We start from the raw sequence: 22,371 nt of genomic DNA, 5'->3' as shown, positions 1-22,371 counted from the left end.
TATTATAACATACTGTCTGAAGGGACACTGGTGTGTGTAGTATTATAACATACTGTCTGTATGGACACTGGTGTGTATAGTATTATAACATACTGTCTGTATGGACACTGGTGTGTATAGTATTATTACATACTGTCTGTAGGGACACTGGTGTGTGTAGTATTATAACATAGTGTCTGTATGGACACTGGTGTGTGTAGTATTATAACATACTGTCTGTATGGACACTGGTGTGTATAGTATTATAACATACTGTCTGTAGGGACACTGGTGTGTGTCTGTATGGACACTGGTGTGTATAGTATTATAACATACTGTCTGTAGGGACACTGGTGTGTATAGTATTATAACATACTGTCTGTATGGACACTGGTGTGTATAGTATTATAACATACTGTCTGTAGGGACACTGGTGTGTGTAGTATAACATACTGTCGGTATGTACACTGGTGTGTGTAGTATTATATATATACTGTCTGTATGGACACTGGTGTGTGAAGTACTATAACATATGTCAGGATGGACACCGCAGTGGTGTATAGTATGGAAAACATAAACTGCTACAAAGAAGGGATCAAACCACACCTCTCAGATCGTCAACTGAGTTTAAATTGGTGTGATTTACAGTGGTATGCCTATTCAAATATTATGCTATAATCACGAATGACACTGGTATGTTTAGAGTATTATCATAATAGAATGTTGATAATATTGTATATGAGGAATTGTTTGTATGAGCGCTGGTAAGCCAGTCAAATAAAATTCTGGAACAAGTTGCATCAATGTTGATCCCTATATACAGCCCAAAATCAATATTGTTCCCTATATAACATCCAGCATCTGTATTGACCCTATATACCGGCCAGTGTTAATGTTATCCCCTACTTAACTGCCAGAATTAACATTGTCTCTGATAAAACATACCGGCCAGCATCAACGTTGACTCCTACATGTATACTACATACCAATCAGCATAAATGTTGACCCCTATATGTGGTTGCTGATTTGTGCCATTTCCTCCTATCAACTTTTCGCCCCAAAGAAGACGAAAAATTATTGTTTGTTAATTTTAGCCTTTTTGTGTGAAAAGGCAAAATTCAAGGTTTGTTAGTTTTTGTCTTTATGGGTTGAAAAGACAAAATTTAAGGTTTGTTCATTTTCATCTTTATGGGTCGTAAAGTGGATTTGTGGTTTGTTGATTTTAATCTCCTTTTGGGCCGAAAAGTAAAAAATTAAGGTTTGTTAAGTGTCATCTTTTCAGGACAACAAAGTAGAAAAGACGAGAGTAATGAATCCAAAAAGTAGAGAATTAAAGCCACTAATTTTGCGTGCATTTATTTTTGTGTTTTCGACAATGATTTTTCTTATCGGGGATAAAAGACGAAATTTAAGGTTTGTTAATTTTTGTCTTTTCTCGGTAAAAAGACGAAAAACGACAAGAGTTATGATATTTAATTTTTGTCTTTTCGAGATGAAAAGTGGAAATAACGAAATGCCGCAAATCAACCACCGTGCCTCTTAGTAAATACTGGTTACCATATCTGCATACCGGAGAGCATCAATTTTGACTCATCAACTTCATACAGAAGAGCATCAATGTTAACTCCTATACAACATACCGGCCAGCATCAATGTTGACCCTGTACTTCTTACTGGTTATAGCTTCAATGTTGACTCTATACTTCTTACTGGTTATAGCTTCAATGTTGACTATATTTCTTACTGGTTATAGCTTCAATGTTGACCCTATACTTCTTACTGGTTATAGCTTCAATGTTGACGCTATACTTCTTACTGGTTATAGCTTCAATGTTGACTCTATACTTCTTACTGGTTATAGCTTCAATGTTGACCCCTTTTCTAAATACTGGCAAATATCAATGTTGATTCCTATACTACATACCGGCCAGCATCAATGTTGACCCTATACTTCTTACTGGTTACAGCTTCAATGTTGACTCTATACTTCTTACTGGTTATAGCTTCAATGTTAACCCTATATTTCTTACTGGTTATAGCTTCAATGTCGACTCTATACTTCTTACTGGTTATAGCTTCAATGTTGACTCTATACTTCTCACTGGTTATAGCTTCAATGTTGACCCCTTTTCTAAATACTGGCAAATATCAATGTTGATTCCTATACTACATACCGACCAGCATCAATATTGACCCCTATACTACATACCAGCCTGTATCAATGTTGAATGCTATACTACAAACCAGAGAACATCAATGTTGACCCCTTTACTAAATACTGACCAGCACCAATGTTGACTCCTATACTACATTCTGGCCAATATCAATGTTGTCTTCCTTAGAGAGCATCAATATTGATTCCTATACTACATACTGGCAAGCATCAATGTTGATTTCTATACTATACCGCACCATATCAATGTTGATTCCTATACTACATACCGGCGAGCATCAATGTTGATTCTTATACTACATACCAGCCAGTATCAATGTTGACCCCTTTACTACATACCGGCGAGCATCAATGTTGACCCCTATACTACATACTGACGAGCATCAATGTTGATTCCTATACTACATACCGGCGAACATCAATGTTGACCCCTTTACTACATACCGGCGAGCATCAATGTTGACACCTATACTACATACCGGTGAACATCAATGTTGATTCCTATACTACATACTGGCGAGCATCAATGTTGATTCCTATACTACATACCGGCGAACATCAATGTTGACCCCTTTACTAAATACTGACCAGCATCAATGTTGACTCCTATACTACATACCGGTGAGCATCAATGTTGATTCCTATACTACATACCGGCGAACATCAATGTTGACCCCTTTACTACATACCGGCCAGTATCAATGTTGACACCTATACTACATACCGGTGAACATCAATGTTGACCCCTTTACTACATACCGGCGAGCATCAATGTTGATTCCTATACTACATACCGGCGAGCATCAATGTTGACACCTATACTACATACCGGCGAACATCAATGTTGATTCCTATACTACATACTGGCGAGCATCAATGTTGATTCCTATACTACATACCGGCGAACATCAATGTTGACCCCTTTACTACATACCGGCCAGTATCAATGTTGACACCTATACTACATACCGGTGAACATCACTGTTGACCCCTTTACTACATACCGGCGAGCATCAATGTTGATTCCTATACTACATACCGGCGAGCATCAATGTTGATTCCTATACTACATACTGGCAAGCATCAATGTTGACCCCTTTACTACATACCGGCGAACATCAATGTTGACTCCTTTACTACATACCGGCGAGCATCAATGTTGATTCCTATACTACATACTGGCAAATATCAATGTTGATTCCTATACTACATACCGACCAGCATCAATATTGACCCCTATACTACATACCAGCCAGTATCAATGTTGAATGCTATACTACATACCAGAGAACATCAATGTTGACCCCTTTACTAAATACTGACCAGCACCAATGTTGACTCCTATACTACATTCTGGCCAATATCAATGTTGTCTTCCTTAGAGAACATCAATATTGATTCCTATACTACATACTGGCAAGCATCAATGTTGACACCTATACTACATACCGGCGAGCATCAATGTTGATTCCTATACTACATACCGGCGAGCATCAATGTTGACACCTTTACTACATACCGGCGAGCATCCATGTTGAATCTTTTACTACATTCGAAGAGCATCAAAGTTGACTCCTATATCAGATACTGGTCAGCATCAATGCTAACTCTGATCTAATTTGCTGTCCCCTGTTACAAGTGTACGCTTTTGTTTTCTTTATTGTTGTTTTGTTTCCACCGTCACATAAATTTATTCACATAACATTGTGTTGGCATAGCATTGGGACGGTAAAGCGAAAGTGTTGCCATTGGAATAAGGATAGTTCCCAGAACAACGTGGTTTTCCCAATAAAAGATATAATAAGTCGACCTTGGCATTGTCGTGGAATAGTACACAGTGAAAATTTTCATTGTTATATTTATATGTACGTGGTTGTGGACGTGCGTGAACCTCGTTTCCTTTCTACGGAAGTAGTGTTTCAATTTGGTCCGTAGTGATATAATGTTTTATAAAATTGAATAATAAGTATTTATAGCTATCAACTTAGGATGACGTACTGTAAGAGGAGGTTACAGCCTACTGCTGTAGTAATTGTAATAACACGCTTACCCGCATCCTTCCTCTTATGATGTGATGCAATCGGCGTGTGATTGCAAAAACTTGTTTACAAACATTTAGAGTCAGGCGGGATCTTATAAAGTAAGTACATTTTTATCTGTTTAACGTTTGTTTTGATGTTCCATTTATTAGCTCACCTGGTCCGAAGGACCAAGGTGAGCTTATGCCATACCGTTGCGTCCGTCGTCCGTCGTCCGTCCGTCCGTCAACAATTGACTTCTTCTTCATAACCACACATCAGAATTTGACCAAATTTGGTCAGAAGCATCCCTATGGGTAGGGGACTCAAAATTGTACAAATGATGGGGCCGACCCCTGGGGGCCTCTGGGGCGGGGCCAAAAGGGGTCATTTTTGCGCTATTGATATAAACGACTTCTTCTCTGAAACCAAGCAATGGCTATCACTCATATTTGCCTGGTAGCATCACTATGGGGTGGGGATTCAAAATTGTACAAATGATGGGGCTGACCCCCCGGGGGCCTGAGGGGCGGGGCCAAATGTGGTCAATCTGGCTATATTGATATAAACGACTTCTTCTCTGAAACCAAGCAATGGCTATCGCTCATATTTGCCTGGTAGCATCATTATGGGGTGGGGATTCAAAATTGTACAAATGATGGGACTGACCCCCCAGGGGCCTGAGGGGCGGGGCCAAATGTGGTCAATCTGGCTATATTCATATAATTGACTTCTTCTCTGGAACCTAACAATGGATATCTCTCATATTTTACAGGTAGCATCACCTTGGGGTAGGAATTTGAAATTGTACAAATGATGGGGCTGACCCCCTGGGGTCTGAGGGGCGGGGCCAAAAGGGGTCAGTTTTACAGAATTGATATAAACGACTTCTGCTCTGAAACTAAGTGATGGATATCGCTCATATTTGCCTGGTAGCATCACTATGGGGTGGGGATTCAAAATTGTACAAATGATGGAGCTGACCCCCTGGGGGCCTGAGGGGCGGGGCCAAATGTGGTCAATTGGGCTATATTGATATAAACGACTTCTTCTCTGAAACCAAGCAATGGCTATCACTCATATTTGCCTGGTAGCATCACTATGGGGTGGGGATTCAAAATTGTACAAATGATGGGGCTGACCCCCCGGGGGCCTGAGGGGCGGGGCCAAATGTGGTCAATTGGGCTATATTGATATAAACGACTTCTCTTAAACTAAGCAATGGATATCTCTCATATTTGCCTGGTAGCACCTACTTGGGGTAGGAATTCAAAATTGTACAAATGGTGGGGCTGACCCCCCGGGGGGCTGAGGGGCGGGGCTAAACACGGTCAATTTGGCTAAATTGATATAAACAACTTCTCTTAAACTAAGCAATGGATATCTCTCATATTTGCCTGGTAGCACCTACTTGGGGTAGGAATTCAAAATTGTACAAATGGTGGGGCTGACCCCCTGGGGGTCTTAGGGGCGTGGCCAAAAAGGGCCTGTTTGGCTTGATTGATATAAACGACTTCTCCTCTGAAACCAAGCAATGGATATTGCTCATATTTGCCTGGTAGCACCCCCTTGGGGTAAGGATTCAAAATTGTACAAATGATGGGGCTGACCACCTTGGGGTTGAGGGGCGGGGCCAAAAGGGGCCAGTTTGGCTAAATTGTTATAAACAACTTCTCCTCTGAAACTAAGCAATGGATATCTCTCATAATTGACTGGTAGCATCACCTTGGGGTAGGGATTCAAAATTGTACAAATGATGGGGCTGACCCCCCTGGGGGCTGAGGGGCGGGCCAGAAGGTGTCAATTTGCCTAAATTGATATAAACAACTTCTTCTCTGAAACTAAGCAATGGATATCGCTCATATTCGCCTGGTAGCATCCCCTTGGGGTAGAGATTCAAAATTGTACAATTGGTGGGGCTGACCCCCCGGGGGGCTGAGGGGCGGGGCTAAAAGTGATCAATTTGGCTAAATTGATATTTTTAGAATTACAATAAAACCAATGTTCATGTACGTCCATATAAAATGCTTATGATATATTGACATAGCAATACCAGTGACAAATGTACTTAAGCATAGTTCTCTTGTTTCATATCTCATGAAACCAGGTGAGCGATACAGGCCCTCTGGGCCTCTTGTTCAGTATTTCAACAATTTACGGTATAATATTTTTTATCGAATTTTTATTCGAAATATTTCTGTTTTTAAATGTGTTTGTTTATATTGATGAATTCACACGTACACTACAGTATACGTGTTTGTTTATATTGATGAATTCACACGTACACTACAGTATACGTGTTTGTTTATATTGATGAATTCACACGTACACTACAGTATACGTGTTTGTTTATATTGATGAATTCACACGTACACTACAGTATACGTGTTTGTTTATATTGATGAGTTCACACGTACACTACAGTATACATTTATCCGATTAACTGCCCTGTCCTGTTGTGTCAGTCTCTTACAAACGGTTCGTGTAGCTGTAGACTTAATGGCCAGGTATAAATCATACTTTCTATATACTTTTATCAGGTAAACAACAAATATATGTTCTTATTGTTAAAGATGGGTTCCCGCGTATCAACGCTCGATTATTGTTTCCGTGAAAATTAATTAGGTTAATGATTTCTGCGTTTCCAGGATTGCCTAAATAATGAGTTTTGCGTTAATACAAAACTAAGAACCCGCAGTGTAAGTAATACAATGAAAAGCGTCGCACCGTCATACAGTATACACGCATCCAACATCTGTTTGTTAGGATCCAGTACCTATATTGGATTATACCGTCGTTATTACTTACTAGACCATATATATATAATATATAAATATACGACTTCCACAATGATCATGTCAGGGTATCGGGTCGACCATCATTGCGCCATTGAAACGTTTTTTCTTAAGAACGCCGATGTGGCGCAGCGGTACAAGCTGCGGGTATTTCTGGCTAGGCGATTGGGTGCCGTAGATCGTGAGTTCGAGGCCTTCGTTTTTGTGTTACTATGTTATATATCTATTTATTAGCACAATGTATCATATACACTATGTGTTGGTGATCCGAAGATATAGATTTGAATTTCCTGTCGTAGTCGTACCGAGAGAAATATATATATATATCTGCCTCCAAAGAGCATCATTAACAATGCAAAAATGACATTTCTATCTTAGACTGTCTAATTAGTGAACTATCCAAATATAAGGTACACAAATAATACAATTGAGGATTGGGGTTTCTTTTGTATCTATGAAGGCTCAACTTTCTCTCACCACCATATTGTACTTCTGAAGTATTTATTGTGTCCTTACTTTTCTTTTTTCATTTTATTGTGCTGTTTTTAGTTCATCAGGTCCGAAGGACCGAGTAGCTTATACCCTGGCGCAGCGTCCGTCGTCCGTCAGCCTTACATCCTTGCACCCTTAAACGTTGGGCCGGGCCATCAAGGGGCCCGATCATGATGGGCCAAACAGGGGAGAGGTCACATAAATTGGTTAAAATCCTTTTCCTTCTGTATGAAGGAAATGTTTTAGTCCGCATTTGGTCGGACGTATTCACGGGGGAAGGAGAACCAATTATGTATTATTGTATAAACGTCATGTAAGAGTGTGTCAAGTGTTTATACACTTACTCATCTATTACGTATAAACTTAATATAAATACAAACAGCTACATGTCAATCTAATTAAAATAAGACTTGTAATTTCCGTTCCTCTACTATACACTGCAATACAAGTATAGTATTGCAGTACGGAAATTACAAGTGTAATTTTAATTAGATTGAGCTACATGTATACCGTGATGAAATAACAAACAAACAGAGGCTTAAATATATAAACAAGCAACAAATATATAACTAAATGGTCGTCCCAAGAACTGGATTTGGTGAAAGACACGTCATACTGGGAAAAAATAATATGATTCCATTTAAATCCACTATAGACTTAGCGCCGATGGTTCCAATACAGTATAAATCACAGAATGATAAGTACCAATAAATGTATACATATGATAAACCTAAAAGACTCTAACCTATGCACTTTTTGCAACTGTCACATAGAAACAATTACACACTTGATTTGGGAATGCAGAATAGTTGAAATCTTCTGAGATGATTTTAAGCTACGTCTGTTCAATAAATTAACCAGAAATATACAACTACAAATTGTTGATGTAATATTAGGTAAGTTACCCAAGGAACAAGAGCTAAACTATCTCAATACTCAACTTCTATTAGCAAAGTTTCATATCTATAGAATTAGAAATTGTTTCCCGTAATATAAACGGCTATATAAGCGAATTCGACATTTCCTTTAAAACATTGCGAGCAATAGTTGTACATGTATTTTTTTTTGTTTTCAGAGCTGACAGAGATTGGAGATAAAACACACATAGAATGACAATCGAGTGTTCCTGTGGAAACCGCCATCCAAAACGTTTCCTTTACTACCAACCATTTGGGATATTCTGTAGATGTTGTAACACAGAATGGCTATCTGACAACACTGCCAATCCAGACTCTGCCGAAGATGGTCCGAGAGTACCACGTCTTAGGATGTATAGATTCAGGGATGTGTCTCGCCACGAGTTACATGAAAACAATGTCCTATTGGTACAGAGCTCTCGTAGCCGGGTAACTGATATTAACCAACTCGTGGTCGGCGACCATATCGCATTCCATCGCCCTTATGTCATATGGCATCACTGTATCGTGATTGAGGTCAATGCCGAGGACAGCACGTTGGAGGTGATCAACTGGCAGAGCGAGAACGGCAGTGTTAGTGTCATACAGCAGCAAATAGATGTATCTAAGGAATACGGCGACCTGTACAGGATTCAGTACACTTCGGACATACAACTCTCCAACCCTCCACATCTCGTGATAGCCAGAGCAAGATCGAGGCTAAGTCAAACAGGTTTTCATATATTCGATGACAACTGTGAATCTTTCGCCACTTTTTGCAAAACGGGTATCAGCAAGAGCCATCAGTACATCTGGTTGGTCGCTAAGACTTGGGAATGGCTGGTACACTTTACCGTCATGACAGTCCGAACGGCAATTACAGGCTTTTGCACACTGGCCAGAGTCGCTGCAGGCTGTGTGGGTCCAGTGGTTGTGATAGTCCTTGAAGGTATCATTCTTGCTTGGGATGTTATAAAGGCATACAGAGAACGAAGAAATGGCAACTTGTCCCGGAACGAATACGCGAAAATCGCCATCAGGCGCATTGTTGACGGTGTGGTCACCGTGGCTTTTACGATTGTAGGAGTCATTATCGGTGTATCCTTTACGGTAACCGGACCCATGATACCCTGTTTACTTGCAGGCGCATGTGGAGGAATCGTTGGTATGACTGTAGGAAAGGTTGGAGGCACATTACTCGGATGCTGGGTCGGAAGGGCAATAGCCAACTGTCTCAAGACGGATGACCGAGCAGTAGACAAAATCACCGAACTGGTACCAGGCGATCACGTGGTCATGACGAGATGGGCTTTACATCCACGTTGTCATGGTATTCTGATTGAGCACGACAGTCATACGAAAATCAGGGTAGTTCGAAACACATACAAATACGGGGTTGTAGACGAGTGGTTGCCGTTTGAAAAACCACTGTATTTGGTGACACACAAGAAAAACGAATGTTTTTCGAATGAAGAGGTATTGAGAAGGGCAAAGGGACAGATAGGAGCAAGGCGATACAACATAGCAAGTCACAACTGTAAAACGTTTGCGAACTGGTGCAAAAGACATACCTAAAACAATAGAGGATCATGTTTGTGTCAACTGTAGGACCCTTATCAGAACAATGAATGTTGTGTCTTTTGCTTGGTAGAAATAACTATTTAACCAGAAGTTTTGATTGATTCATCAAACAAAATGGTCATCAGACAGCGATCGTGGATTTGACAGATGTTTTTTTTGGTTATAGCAGTTCTTCTGTCATGGAACTTATTCATACCGATTTTTGTTTAAATGTATACAAATTGCCTTTCGTCCCTAGTTATGCATGGGAATTTTAAGACTGAACAGGAAAACAAAATGGCCGACAGATAACATTCTTGAATTTAGACAAAACTTGTTATCCTTATTTCTCAGGAATCATTTCCTGGATTTTTCCTCATTTTATGTAGATTCCCCTGGACCCCTCGTCATGCGTATTTAATTTTGAGACTGGTCGGAAAACAAAATGGCAAACGGGACCAGCTTGAGTTTTAACAAGCGAAGTTTGTTATCGTCATTATTGACATATAGGTAAACAGGCGCCAAGATCCCTCTGGGATCTCTCAGTGAATGTTTATTTTGTTTCCTTTTTCGCATGCAATTAGAGGTCCTCAAGTCAAACAGTCTTATATTCATGGCCAACTTGTCTGTTGATAGTTACGTTTTTTTATGTTCATGTACTCCCTCCTAACTAATGATAAACAGTATGTTCAGTGCATAATTTATTAGCATTAATAGAAGTCTATTATTTTTTATCACACATGTTTATGTTTGATATCGTTATTTTTGTAATTTAAATATTAGAAGTTATAATGTTGGAAATAATGTGAAATCTCTCGTTGTATGTGATATTGTTAAATGTAATAATAAATCACTGTGAAACCAATTTTTGCTTTTACTGTTTGTTTTTTCGTCATGTAACTTTAGCAGGTAGTCTTTCACTATCCACTTTCTTAATATACTTAAAAGAAATGTCTTTCGGTACATACTAGGTTATATACTTAAAACTCTGTCTTTTCATAAACGTTTTATAATATACCTCACTGCACTGTCTTTCCGAATACAACATGTAATATACCTAACCGCACTGTCTTTCTGACTACAATATGTAATATACCTAACCGCACTGTCTTTCTGAATACAATATGTAATATACCTTACCGCACTGTTTTTCTGAATACAATATGTAATATACCTAACCGCACTGTCTTTCTGAATACAACATGTAATATACCTAACCGCACTGTCTTTCTGAATACAATATGTAATATACCTAACCGCACTGTCTCTCCGAATACAATATGTAATATACCTAACCGCACTGTCTTTCTGAATACAATATGTAATATACCTAACCGCACTGTCTTTCTGAATACAATATGTAATATACCTAACCGCACTGTCTTTCTGAATACAATATGTAATATACCTTACCGCACTGTCTTTCTGAATACAATATGTAATATACCTAACCGCACTGTCTTTCTGAATACAATATGTAATATACCTTAACCGCACTGTCTTTCCGAATACAATATGTAATATACCTAACCGCACTGTCTTTCCGAATACAATATGTAATATACCTTACCCGCACTGTCTTTCTGAATACAATATGTAATATACCTTACCGCACTGTCTTTCCGAATACAATATGTAATATACCTAACCGCACTGTCTTTCCGAATACAATATGTAATATACCTTACCGCAGTCTCTCCGAATACAATATGTAATATACCTAACCGCACTGTCTTTCTGAATACAATATGTAATATACCTAACCGCACTGTCTTTCCGAATACAATATGTAATATACCTAACCGCACTGTCTTCCGAATACAATATGTAATATACCTAACCGCACTGTCTTTCCGAATACAATATGTAATATACCTAACCGCACTGTCTTTCCGAATACAATATGTAATATACCTAACCGCACTGTCTTTCTGAATACAATATGTAATATACCTAACCGCACTGTCTTTCTGAATACAATATGTAATATACCTAACCGCACTGTCTTTCCGAATACAATATGTAATATACCTAACCGCACTGTCTTTCCGAATACAATATGTAATATACCTAACCGCACTGTCTTTCCGAATACAATATGTAATATACCTAACCGCACTGTCTTTCCGAATACAATATGTAATATACCTAACCGCACTGTCTTTCCGAATACAATATGTAATATACCTTACCGCACTGTCTTTCCGAATACAATATGTAATATACCTAACCGCACTGTCTTTCCGAATACAATATGTAATATACCTAACCGCACTGTCTTTCCGCACGTCTTCAATACATTACTTTCATACCATATGTATTACCTACCGCATTCTTTTAACAATATTAATACCTTACCCACTGTCTTTCCGAATACAACTATGAACTTACCATACCGATGTCTTCGAATAAATTGTAAATAACCTACGCACTGTTTTCCGAATACATATGTAATACCACCGCCACTGTCTTTTGAATACATGTAATATACCTAACCGCACTGTCTTTCATACAATGATATACAACCGATGTCTTCCGAATTCAATATTAATACCTAACTGCAATACTAACCGCACTGCTTCCGAATACTAAATATTAACTACCCACTTCTTTCCTAACCAATTTATATACCTAACTGCATGTCTTATACCAACCATGTCTTAAATATACCTAACCGCACTGTCTTTCCGAATACAATATTATACTTCCATACAATATGTAATACCTACGCACTTTTTCCGAATACAATATGTAATATACCTAACCGCACTGTCTTTCTGAATACAATATGTAATATACCTAACCGCACTGTCTTTCCGAATACAATATGTAATATACCTAACCGCACTGTCTTTCCGAATACAATATGTAATATACCTAACCGCACTGTCTTTCCGAATACAATATGTAATATACCTAACCGCACTGTCTTTCCGAATACAATATGTAATATACCTAACCGCACTGTCTTTCCGAATACAATATGTAATATACCTAACCGCACTGTCTTTCCGAATACAATATGTAATATACCTAACCGCACTGTCTTTCCGAATACAATATGTAATATACCTACCGCACTGTCTTTCCGAATACAATATGTAATATACCTAACCGCACTGTCTTTCCGAATACAATATGTAATATACCTTACCGCACTGTCTTTCTGAATACAATATGTAATATACCTTACCGCACTGTCTTTCTGAATACAATATGTAATATACCTAACCGCACTGTCTTTCTGAATACAATATGTAATATACCTAACCGCACTGTCTTTCTGAATACAATATGTAATATACCTTACCGCACTGTCTTTCTGAATACAATATGTAATATACCTAACCGCACTGTCTTTCCGAATACAATATGTAATATACCTACCGCACTGTCTTTCCGAATACAATATGTAATATACCTTACCGCACTGTCTTTCCGAATACAGTATGTAATATACCTAACCGCACTGTCTTTCTGAATACAATATGTAATATACCTAACCGCACTGTCTTTCTGAATACAATATGTAATATACCTAACCGCACTGTCTTTCCGAATACAATATGTAATATACCTTACCGCACTGTCTTTCCGAATACAATATGTAAATATACCTAACTGCACTGTCTTTCCGAATACAATATGTAATATACCTAACCGCACTGTCTTTCCGAATACAATATGTATTATACCTAACCGCACTGTCTTTCTGAATACAATATGTGATATACCTAACCGCACTGTCTTTCCGAATACAATATGTAATATACCTAACCGCACTGTCTTTCCGAATACAATATGTAATATACCTAACCGCACTGTCTTTCCGAATACAATATGTAATATACCTTACCGCACTGTCTTTCTGAATACAATATGTAATATACCTAACCGCACTGTCTTTCCGAATACAATATGTAATATACCTTACCGCACTGTCTTTCTGAATACAATATGTAATATACCTAACTGCACTGTCTTTCCGAATACAATATGTATTATACCTAACCGCACTGTCTTTCTGAATACAATATGTAATATACCTTACCGCACTGTCTTTCCGAATACAATATGTAATATACCTTACCGCACTGTCTTTCCGAATACAGTATGTAAAATTTTTTAGCGCGGTGCAAATAACATTATCGTGTTTGGTAAAGAGGGGAAAACAACAGAAATGAATAAGATATCAAAGAATTTCAGCCATCTGCAAAATAAGAAATTCGGAAATAAGTTCCATGTTCTTGTGGGAGACATTTCCTGGGACTGGACAATATAAAGGTTAGAATAATAATTTTCAAGTAATATTGAAAATATTTCGATTCCAGAATTTTTACAATTACCAAGACCTGGATATATTTAGGACAGGACACCCAAAGGCCGATAAAACATCCGAAACATTCGGATTATATCAGAGTTTTAAAAGACCGATAAAACACCAGAAACATTCAGATTATATCAAAGTTGAAAAAGACCGATAAAATATCAGAAACATTCGGATTATATCAAAGTTTTAAAAGGCCGATAAATCACCAGAAACATTCGGATTATATCAAAGTTGAAAAAGACCGATAAAATATCAGAAACATTCGGATTATATCAAAGTTTTAAAAGGCCGATAAAATATCAGAAACATTCGGATTATATCAAAGTTTTAAAAGACCGATAAAACACCAGAAACATTCGGATTAGTTTGTGTCCATCATTTTCAGACATCATACCGTGCCATATCATATTGATATTTTCTATCATTTTCAGACATCATACCGTGCCATATCATATTGATATTTTCTAACAATGTCAAATATCTTATACGCGATTACAACACAGACAAGCACCGACTCTGGATGTTTTAAATTATTACATTAGTTATCCCTTAGTTTGATGTATTTGTTTTAATGTACAAGTTTTTTGTGTTGATTGTTCGGTGTTTAAAAGATACATGATTACATACTCACAACTAATTCATATATCAGTATCTATAATTTAATGTACAAGTGCTACTTGCATTCATTGATTTTTATAAATCCAAATAGTATTTTACAATAAAACTGGTACAGCCTTCGGTTAATATTTTCCCTCTGTTTGATATAACCATGACAGACAGACTGACATACACACAGACAGATGTTCAAGGACTGTTCTGAAAAAGTATGTTCAATTTTGTAAAAAGCGAACATTAGAGTGTCCCATTCTCCGTCTCCCAAGATGGTATCCCTCCTTCCACCAAGAATGAATGGACATTTTTCGTCTTCTCCTAACATACCGTACTGTACATATTTATCGACGCTTATGAAACTTGCAATCTGCTCCAGCAAGATGTCTATACTTTTGAATAATCCGGGACATTGTATAAGAAAGTATTTAACGTCACTGTTTTGCACAATTTACATGTCACGGTTTTGATTCAGATCTGAAGGAGAGTTTGATTAACTCGTAAATTTCGTTGTACTTTAAGAAAACTTCAACGTTAGAAACTATAAGAGATTTTGTCTAATGTATTGAATGAAGCTCACGTTTAGAAGCGGCTGTGAGGTGAAGAAACACAAACGAATAACAGAAAGATATTTCCATACAATCGACGATCTAGCGTTACACAGTTTGTTCCAGGGGGACAGTTTTCAGATTTCTGTATCAGACCATAAATCATTATAGGTATGTAAATAGCACTGGCAGTTATGGCTGCAAGCGACGTTTCCTCAAAATCTCGCATCTCAGATTAATTATTTAATGATGATTTCCCTGGTAAACGAACCTTTTTCGTACACGTACATGTATACTATTGTATATTTAGTTGCTGGTGTCGGCAGAACGATTTACCCAAAAACACCCAAAAACACCCCAAAACTACCCAAAACTACCCAAAAACACCTTAAAACATCTCACAACATCAACACATTATATGAAAACATCATTAGAAATCGATATGTATATGTTAACATATCAAATACAGCTATTGATATCTTATTTTGTTGACTTATCGGCGAGTAGGGTTTTGACGGCGAGGGAGATAACTCTTACAAACAGTCATACAATAAAACCGGCAAGACAATTATCTAGCGTAGTTTGTCGATTCACGCACATTTATCTTCCAGACATTTTTTTTTCATTTACCTTATTAACGATTGAATTATTACTATTGCTTGAATTTGATGTGTTTTGGGGTAGTTTTTGGGTGTTTTTGGGTAGTTTTTGGGTGTTTTTGGTAGTTTTTGGGTGTTTTGGGGTAAATCGTACGACCCGCTGGTGTGACGTATGATAGAGCTGCCATACTATGCTATTTGAAATAAGTACTGTAGAATAAACTGCTTTTCAGCCCTGAGTTCGAATTCATGTAAAGATGTATAATGTATTTATAGTTTAACAGAAATGTGATTTAGTGACCACAACTTTCGCTTTCAGGAAACATACAAAAACACTTAGATCCGCTCGGGAACTGTCGGCACTTTCCGTAAACTCGTAGACCACTGTAAAAGATTTAGATGGTACTTACTAAAGACCGGATCAGTCTCTGTAAATCGGACTCGATACAATATAGATAATCTATATATATGTATATGTGTGACATTTTATGTAATATAGCTATTCAGTTTAAATTACATATTTAAATAAGATTACGGCTGTAATGTTCAACTAGAGTAATGTGTTTGGATTTACGACCTCGATGTGTCCCCCACGTCTATCACGCTAATTTACATTCTGTCCAAACAAAAACAGATTTTATCTGTCTCAAGTCTGTTCAGCGTAACCATACATGTAATTAAAGATACTAGTATTGCCAAAATAATGTTGTAATATCAAATACCGTAATATTTTAGATAATGTCATTATTTAATGGTCGACATTAATGTTGGCGTTCAGGACTTTAGTAGCTACCTCAAATTTGGAAAACCCCAGTACATTCCTCGACTGATGACTGACTCTTCACACGACTAGGGACATTGTCTTTAAGATAAGTTCCAGGTCCGGACGTCAATCATATTTGTCGATTTTATTGAATACATTGTTATACAACTCTCAGAAAAAAATGGCAGAAGGAGGAAGTTTACAACCAGACGATGAAACACATGAAATCAAACTCCAGACAGATCGATTGTCGTACATGCAAGTCGAAAATATTTCTGGGGGGTTCGTCTTCCAGGTAACTGATATGACTCGACTTCTACGGTTTCTTATCCTTGGTACCGAAGGAGGCACGTATTACTCCGGCGAGAAGGAGCTGAAACGAGAAAGCGTTCAGTGTATTGACAGGTAATGCAAATGAACACAACTACTTTCGTTTTAGGTTAACTTAGCACGGAGACCTATATGATATTACTGTTTGATTGAGGTATCTGTACTGATGAGTTAATTACCAGTATTTTTTTCATTACTTAACCATACTTAACCCAAGCCAATCAGACCTCCAGTAGCTTTGGCCTAATCTGTAGTGAGGTCAGCCAAAATGACCTTATTTCAGTGTTAGATCATTCGAAGACAACAGTAGCCATTGAAAGAAATTACCTTATCTCCTCCTGTTTGACACCATCTCTCCTTCCCCACTTGGGCTAGACTCACCATTTTTTATGAAAAAATTGTTGCTAATTGAGCCAAAATCCATTTGGTCGCTAACAACTATTTACCGAATAAAAACTTATGAGAATTAATTAACTACAGTATGATATCATACAACTGTACCAGGAATTTAGGAACACAACACCATAACTTAAAGACCTAAGATTACTGTAAATTGTACCTTATCAACTGTACATTTTACCATAATGTTCACAAAGATGATATAACTAATATTATGAAGAATGAAAGGGAAAATGGGATTTTCTTTTAAAAAATCACCAGCACCAGAACTAACATCAATCATGTGCACACAAAGACTGAATTCCCATCTGTCAAAGTGTTCCATACATTGTTTGATAGGAATATTTTGATTAATTTTAGATTTTGTTCTGTATCATGGTATGTATAATACATGTACTACAATATCTTGCCTTCAATCGATATAATTCAATAATTGGCAATATTCTGTTTTTTCTGGTGCCGTCAATTTCAAGTTGACAAACTTTTTGACACTTTTCAATGTTTGATGTTTTGATTTTGTTATTTAGCACCAAAATGTGTTAAAAAGAAAATTGAATGGTTTCCTACTGAATATAACACATATTTCTCTTGTATGACAGAAAAAATTGATATTTTTCACTCATGCTTTGAACTTGTGAAAATATCAATATTCTGTCTTACTTGTGAAATATATTTTGTATTCAACAGGAAACTATTCAATATCTTCTATACATTGGTTAAATGAAACCATGTGAAGCATGCAATGTAATGTGACTGTATACTTTTATGTTTTCAGACTGATGATCCAAGACAGAGGAGTGGAAGTGGTGAAGAAAATCGTAGAGGTCAGCCAGGCTGGGCGTGCTTGTAAGCAGAACTGTACTGTTTATGCTCTAGCTGTTTGTGCCAGATCAAACGACCAGAACACAAAGAAGGCAGCATACGATGCACTCTCCACTGTGTGCCAGATCCCAACTGATTTGTTTGCTTTCATTAAATTCTGTGAAGAATTTAGTGCTGGAACTGGTTGGGGCAGAGCACATCGCCGTGCCATTGCAGACTGGTACAACAATTTTAATGAAGATGTTACAACACTTGCTTACAAGGTGACGAAGTTCCGCCGACGTCATAATTGGGAACACAAAGATGTAATTCGTCTGGCCCACATATATCCAGCATCAGAATCTTTACGACTCATCATCAGGTACCTTGTACGAGGTCTAAGGGAAGCCAAAAGGTTGCAGATGCCGGCTGATGTAGTGGAGTTGGATAAGTGGCAGAAGGTGTACATTTACCTTGAAGCAGTAGAAAAGGCCTTGCATTGTACAGAAGAGTCTGATATTGTGGAATTGATACAGAAACATGGTCTGGTACGAGAACATGTACCTACACCACTCCTCATGTCTATACCAGTGTGGCAGGCTTTGCTGAAGAACATGCCAATGAATGCCACAATCCGCAACCTTGGTAAAATGGGAAGCCTTCATATGATAGAGGAGGGGTCAGAAGAGGAGAAAATAATAGTTGACAGGCTTCAAAATAAAGCAGCCCTCAAGAAGTCAAAGATCCATCCTTTTAAGATCTTAGTTGCAATGAAAATTTACAGCAAAGGTATGAGCGAAAAGGGAAGTCTTACTTGGCCTCGCAACGACAATGTTGTTAAAGCTTTGGAAGAGGCTTACTACATGTGTTTTGATAATGTTGAGCCAACCAACAAGAAGTACTGCCTGGCAGTGGACGTGAGTGGATCAATGGATACTCCTATGATGGGTATAGAGTCCATGACTGCCCGGGACGGAGCTGCGGCCATGATGATGCTGACGGCCAGAACAGAGTCTGACTTTGAAGTTTACGCCTTTTGTCACAAGTTGGATAAGATACAAATTCAGAAAACAGACACAATGAAGAAAGTACTGAACAAGATGTCCTCTCTGAGTTTTGGATCCACAAACTGCTCTTTACCCATCATACAAGCACTTTCAGACAAGAAGAAGTTTGACGTATTTATAGTGTACACCGATTCTGAGACTCACTTTACTGAGATTCATCCCAGTCAAGCATTGCAGCAATACCGAACAAAGACTGGGATTAAAGATGCCAGAATGATCGTTGTTGGTATGGCAAGTAGTGGATTTACCATTGCTGATCCTACAGACCCATTCATGTTGGACATAGTGGGATTTGATTCCAATGCTCCAGAGGCAATGAGGAGTTTCGTGGAGGGACAGTTTTAGTAACATTGATGTTTTATAGTCTGAATGATGTTTCAACAACAGAACTATGTTTACGCTGTTTTATATTTTAAACAGTATTTTCATTCAATATTCAACAATTATATACCGGTATATATTATTAAAAGTAAATAATGTCCTTGTGATGGATATACATAGTAATAATGATAAAAAACACAAACCAGAAAATCACAAGCGCTTTCACATGCTTTGAGAGCAAGCTCTTCAGGTGTAAAAAAAATGAATAAAGGTGTTCTATTATAATGCCTTTTCCTAAATGTATCAAAAGGCAAATGAATCTTTGGGACTGGAGAATTTTTCAAAATATCAAATGAATAATTTGACAATTAACATATGGACATAGTCTACATGTTGAGAATGGAACTTATTGTTTGATGACAGTCTATTATAAACAATACACAATAAGTATTCATATTGAAATAATTGCTACAAAATATCATCTAAAATGTTTAGTCAGATTTAATTTTGGACTGTCAAAATAACTGGTACGAAATATTTTCAAAAACATTTACATAGTTGGATTTCATTTTGGAAATATTTCCTTGTTTTGTGGTTTCTCTGAGAATGATATCTAATAGATATAATATATTTTGTCTGATTGTAGTAGAATTGTCACAAGTTAGATAAAGATGATGGATACTTTTAACTAATCAACATATACATAATGGACTGACCCCTGATGTATAAGTGTTATTAAGGAATACGACCATACTCCTTACTTCTTAGATACAGCTCTACAGCATACCTCGGTAGTATCTATCAACGATTCCGCACAGATTTTACTAGAAATCAGCTACCAGGGTGTATCTGTGGGCTTTTGTGCTTGTTAGAATGGCTAATGTATGTGGGATACATATGACATAACAATAATATGTACCGTATTTATTCTAATAAACGCCCCCACCCTAATAAACGCCCCCCCCACCCTTTTTTTGGAAAGAAAATTCCTCAATTCGAGAAAAAGAACTTACCGTGGCACATCCACGTGTGTCCAGAGGTAATTATTTAAAGGATATCCAACATAAAACTAACACAAACCACAAAACAAAGTTTCAGTAACTATATACACAGTACCACTATATCGTATCAACAAACGTTAATGTCCCGGGCTGTCATACGCGCCACTGACCTCGCTGTCATCATCACTTCCGGTGGATTCACTTTCACTTTCACCGAGTTCAACTGCACCTCCCATTAAATTTTCCAGTACATCCTCAGCTTCCTGGACGTCAATATTTTGGAATTTTACTGACCTTCCTCCTCCCTTACAGCGTTTTGATGTTTTAGAAATGTTTTTTAGTTTTTGTTTGTTTTGGCACCAGTCCCGCACTCGTTTCCGGTCAACCTTAAACACAGTAGCTGCCGCATGTTTTCCCTTTTGCTCGGCGTAGTTTACAACTTTCAGTTTGAAACTTACTTCATATAACTTCACTTCAAACCCGACATGATTGATAGCAGATATAATAAACTACAAGTGATGAGAGTAAACTGGATCGTGACCGGTTTATGACGCAATTTAACACACTCGACCCCGTGTTTCAAACAATGTATATGTTGTACGTAATGTACAACTACCGTAAGTATAAATAACAAAGTTTATGTTTCTTGCAATTTCATACACAAAATGTTTGTCACTTAGTTTTACAATGTTTTGGATACATATACACATGTTTCATGGCGTGAAATGGGTACATACAACATATCTCACAACTTACCGACTCTGAAATTTTGATCTCCATTAAACGCCCCCCCTTGGAAAAATTTCACGCCCCCGGGGCGTTTATTAGAATAAATACGGTATATAGTTTCAAAATATATGGAAACTCATTAGAATTTGTTTATAGACTGTGAACCATTTAAGTCTGAAAGTTATTTTTATTAAAGACTTAAAACAGAGTATTATTACTACTTGTATATAATTATTATTTTGTAAAATAATAAATTGTTGTTAAGACAAGCAAGTCGATTGTTAAGAGAAATTTTTTAACATGCAGAATAGTAGCAGAAAAGATCGTGTGCAGACGTCAGACTTCCAATGATTCCTTTCTATGGTTAGTTTGTTGAAAATTGATATTGTCACTAAATGTTGGGCAGTATATCACCAGAAGATTCCTTATTCAGGTCGATCTATCAAGTTATGCTGTTGCAATTGACTATTTTTGTCCTATAAGCAATTAAAAGACTATAACTACAATAAATATATAATATATAAAATTATCAACACAGGCTAGTTAAGTTTATATTTTCATACAAATCGCCCTGCGTCCGTAGTCCATGGTCCGTCCCTCCGTAAACAATTTTTGTTATCGCTAATTCTCAGAAAGCACTGAAGGGTTTTTCTCAAATTTCATATGTAGGTTCCCCTTGGTTCGTAGTTTAAGCATATTGCATTTTCGAACCAATCGGAAAATAGCATGGCCAGCAGGCAGCCTTCTTGGATTTTGTTTGTTATGGCTATTTTTTGATAGTACGAAAGGGATTTTCCTCACATTTCATATGTAGATTTATTCCCCTCGGCCCTTAGTTATGCATATTTCATTTTGGGACCAGTCGGAAAACAGCATGGCCGACAGGTAGCCATCTTGGATTTTGACAATGAAAGTTTGTTAAAACTATTTGTCAGAAAATGAAATCAGAAGAGAAAATTCT

The 22,371-nt window shown here is 37.4% G+C and overlaps 2 protein-coding genes across 2 annotated transcripts; both read left to right on the top strand.

Moving 5' to 3' along the window:
• Positions 1 to 4,044: 4,044 nt before the first annotated feature.
• Positions 4,045 to 10,778, top strand: LOC117331519. Its single transcript, XM_033890261.1, has 2 exons — positions 4,045 to 4,292; positions 8,533 to 10,778. The coding sequence occupies exon 2, from the start codon at positions 8,567 to 8,569 to the stop codon at positions 9,926 to 9,928; it is 1,362 nt and encodes a 453-aa protein (XP_033746152.1). The 5' UTR covers positions 4,045 to 4,292; positions 8,533 to 8,566; the 3' UTR covers positions 9,929 to 10,778.
• Positions 10,779 to 16,798: 6,020 nt separating this feature from the next.
• LOC117331518 (60 kDa SS-A/Ro ribonucleoprotein-like) lies at positions 16,799 to 20,563 on the top strand. The gene is made up of 2 exons (XM_033890260.1): positions 16,799 to 17,167; positions 18,267 to 20,563. The coding sequence occupies exons 1-2, from the start codon at positions 16,944 to 16,946 to the stop codon at positions 19,702 to 19,704; spliced, it is 1,662 nt and encodes a 553-aa protein (XP_033746151.1). The 5' UTR covers positions 16,799 to 16,943; the 3' UTR covers positions 19,705 to 20,563.
• Positions 20,564 to 22,371: the final 1,808 nt, after the last annotated feature.

Source organism: Pecten maximus, chromosome 7, assembly GCF_902652985.1.
Source record: "Pecten maximus chromosome 7, xPecMax1.1, whole genome shotgun sequence".
NCBI classification, from domain to species: Eukaryota; Metazoa; Mollusca; class Bivalvia; order Pectinida; family Pectinidae; genus Pecten; species Pecten maximus.
The sequence above is the reverse complement of the archived record's forward strand: the minus strand, read 5'-3'. Positions and strand labels throughout refer to the sequence as shown.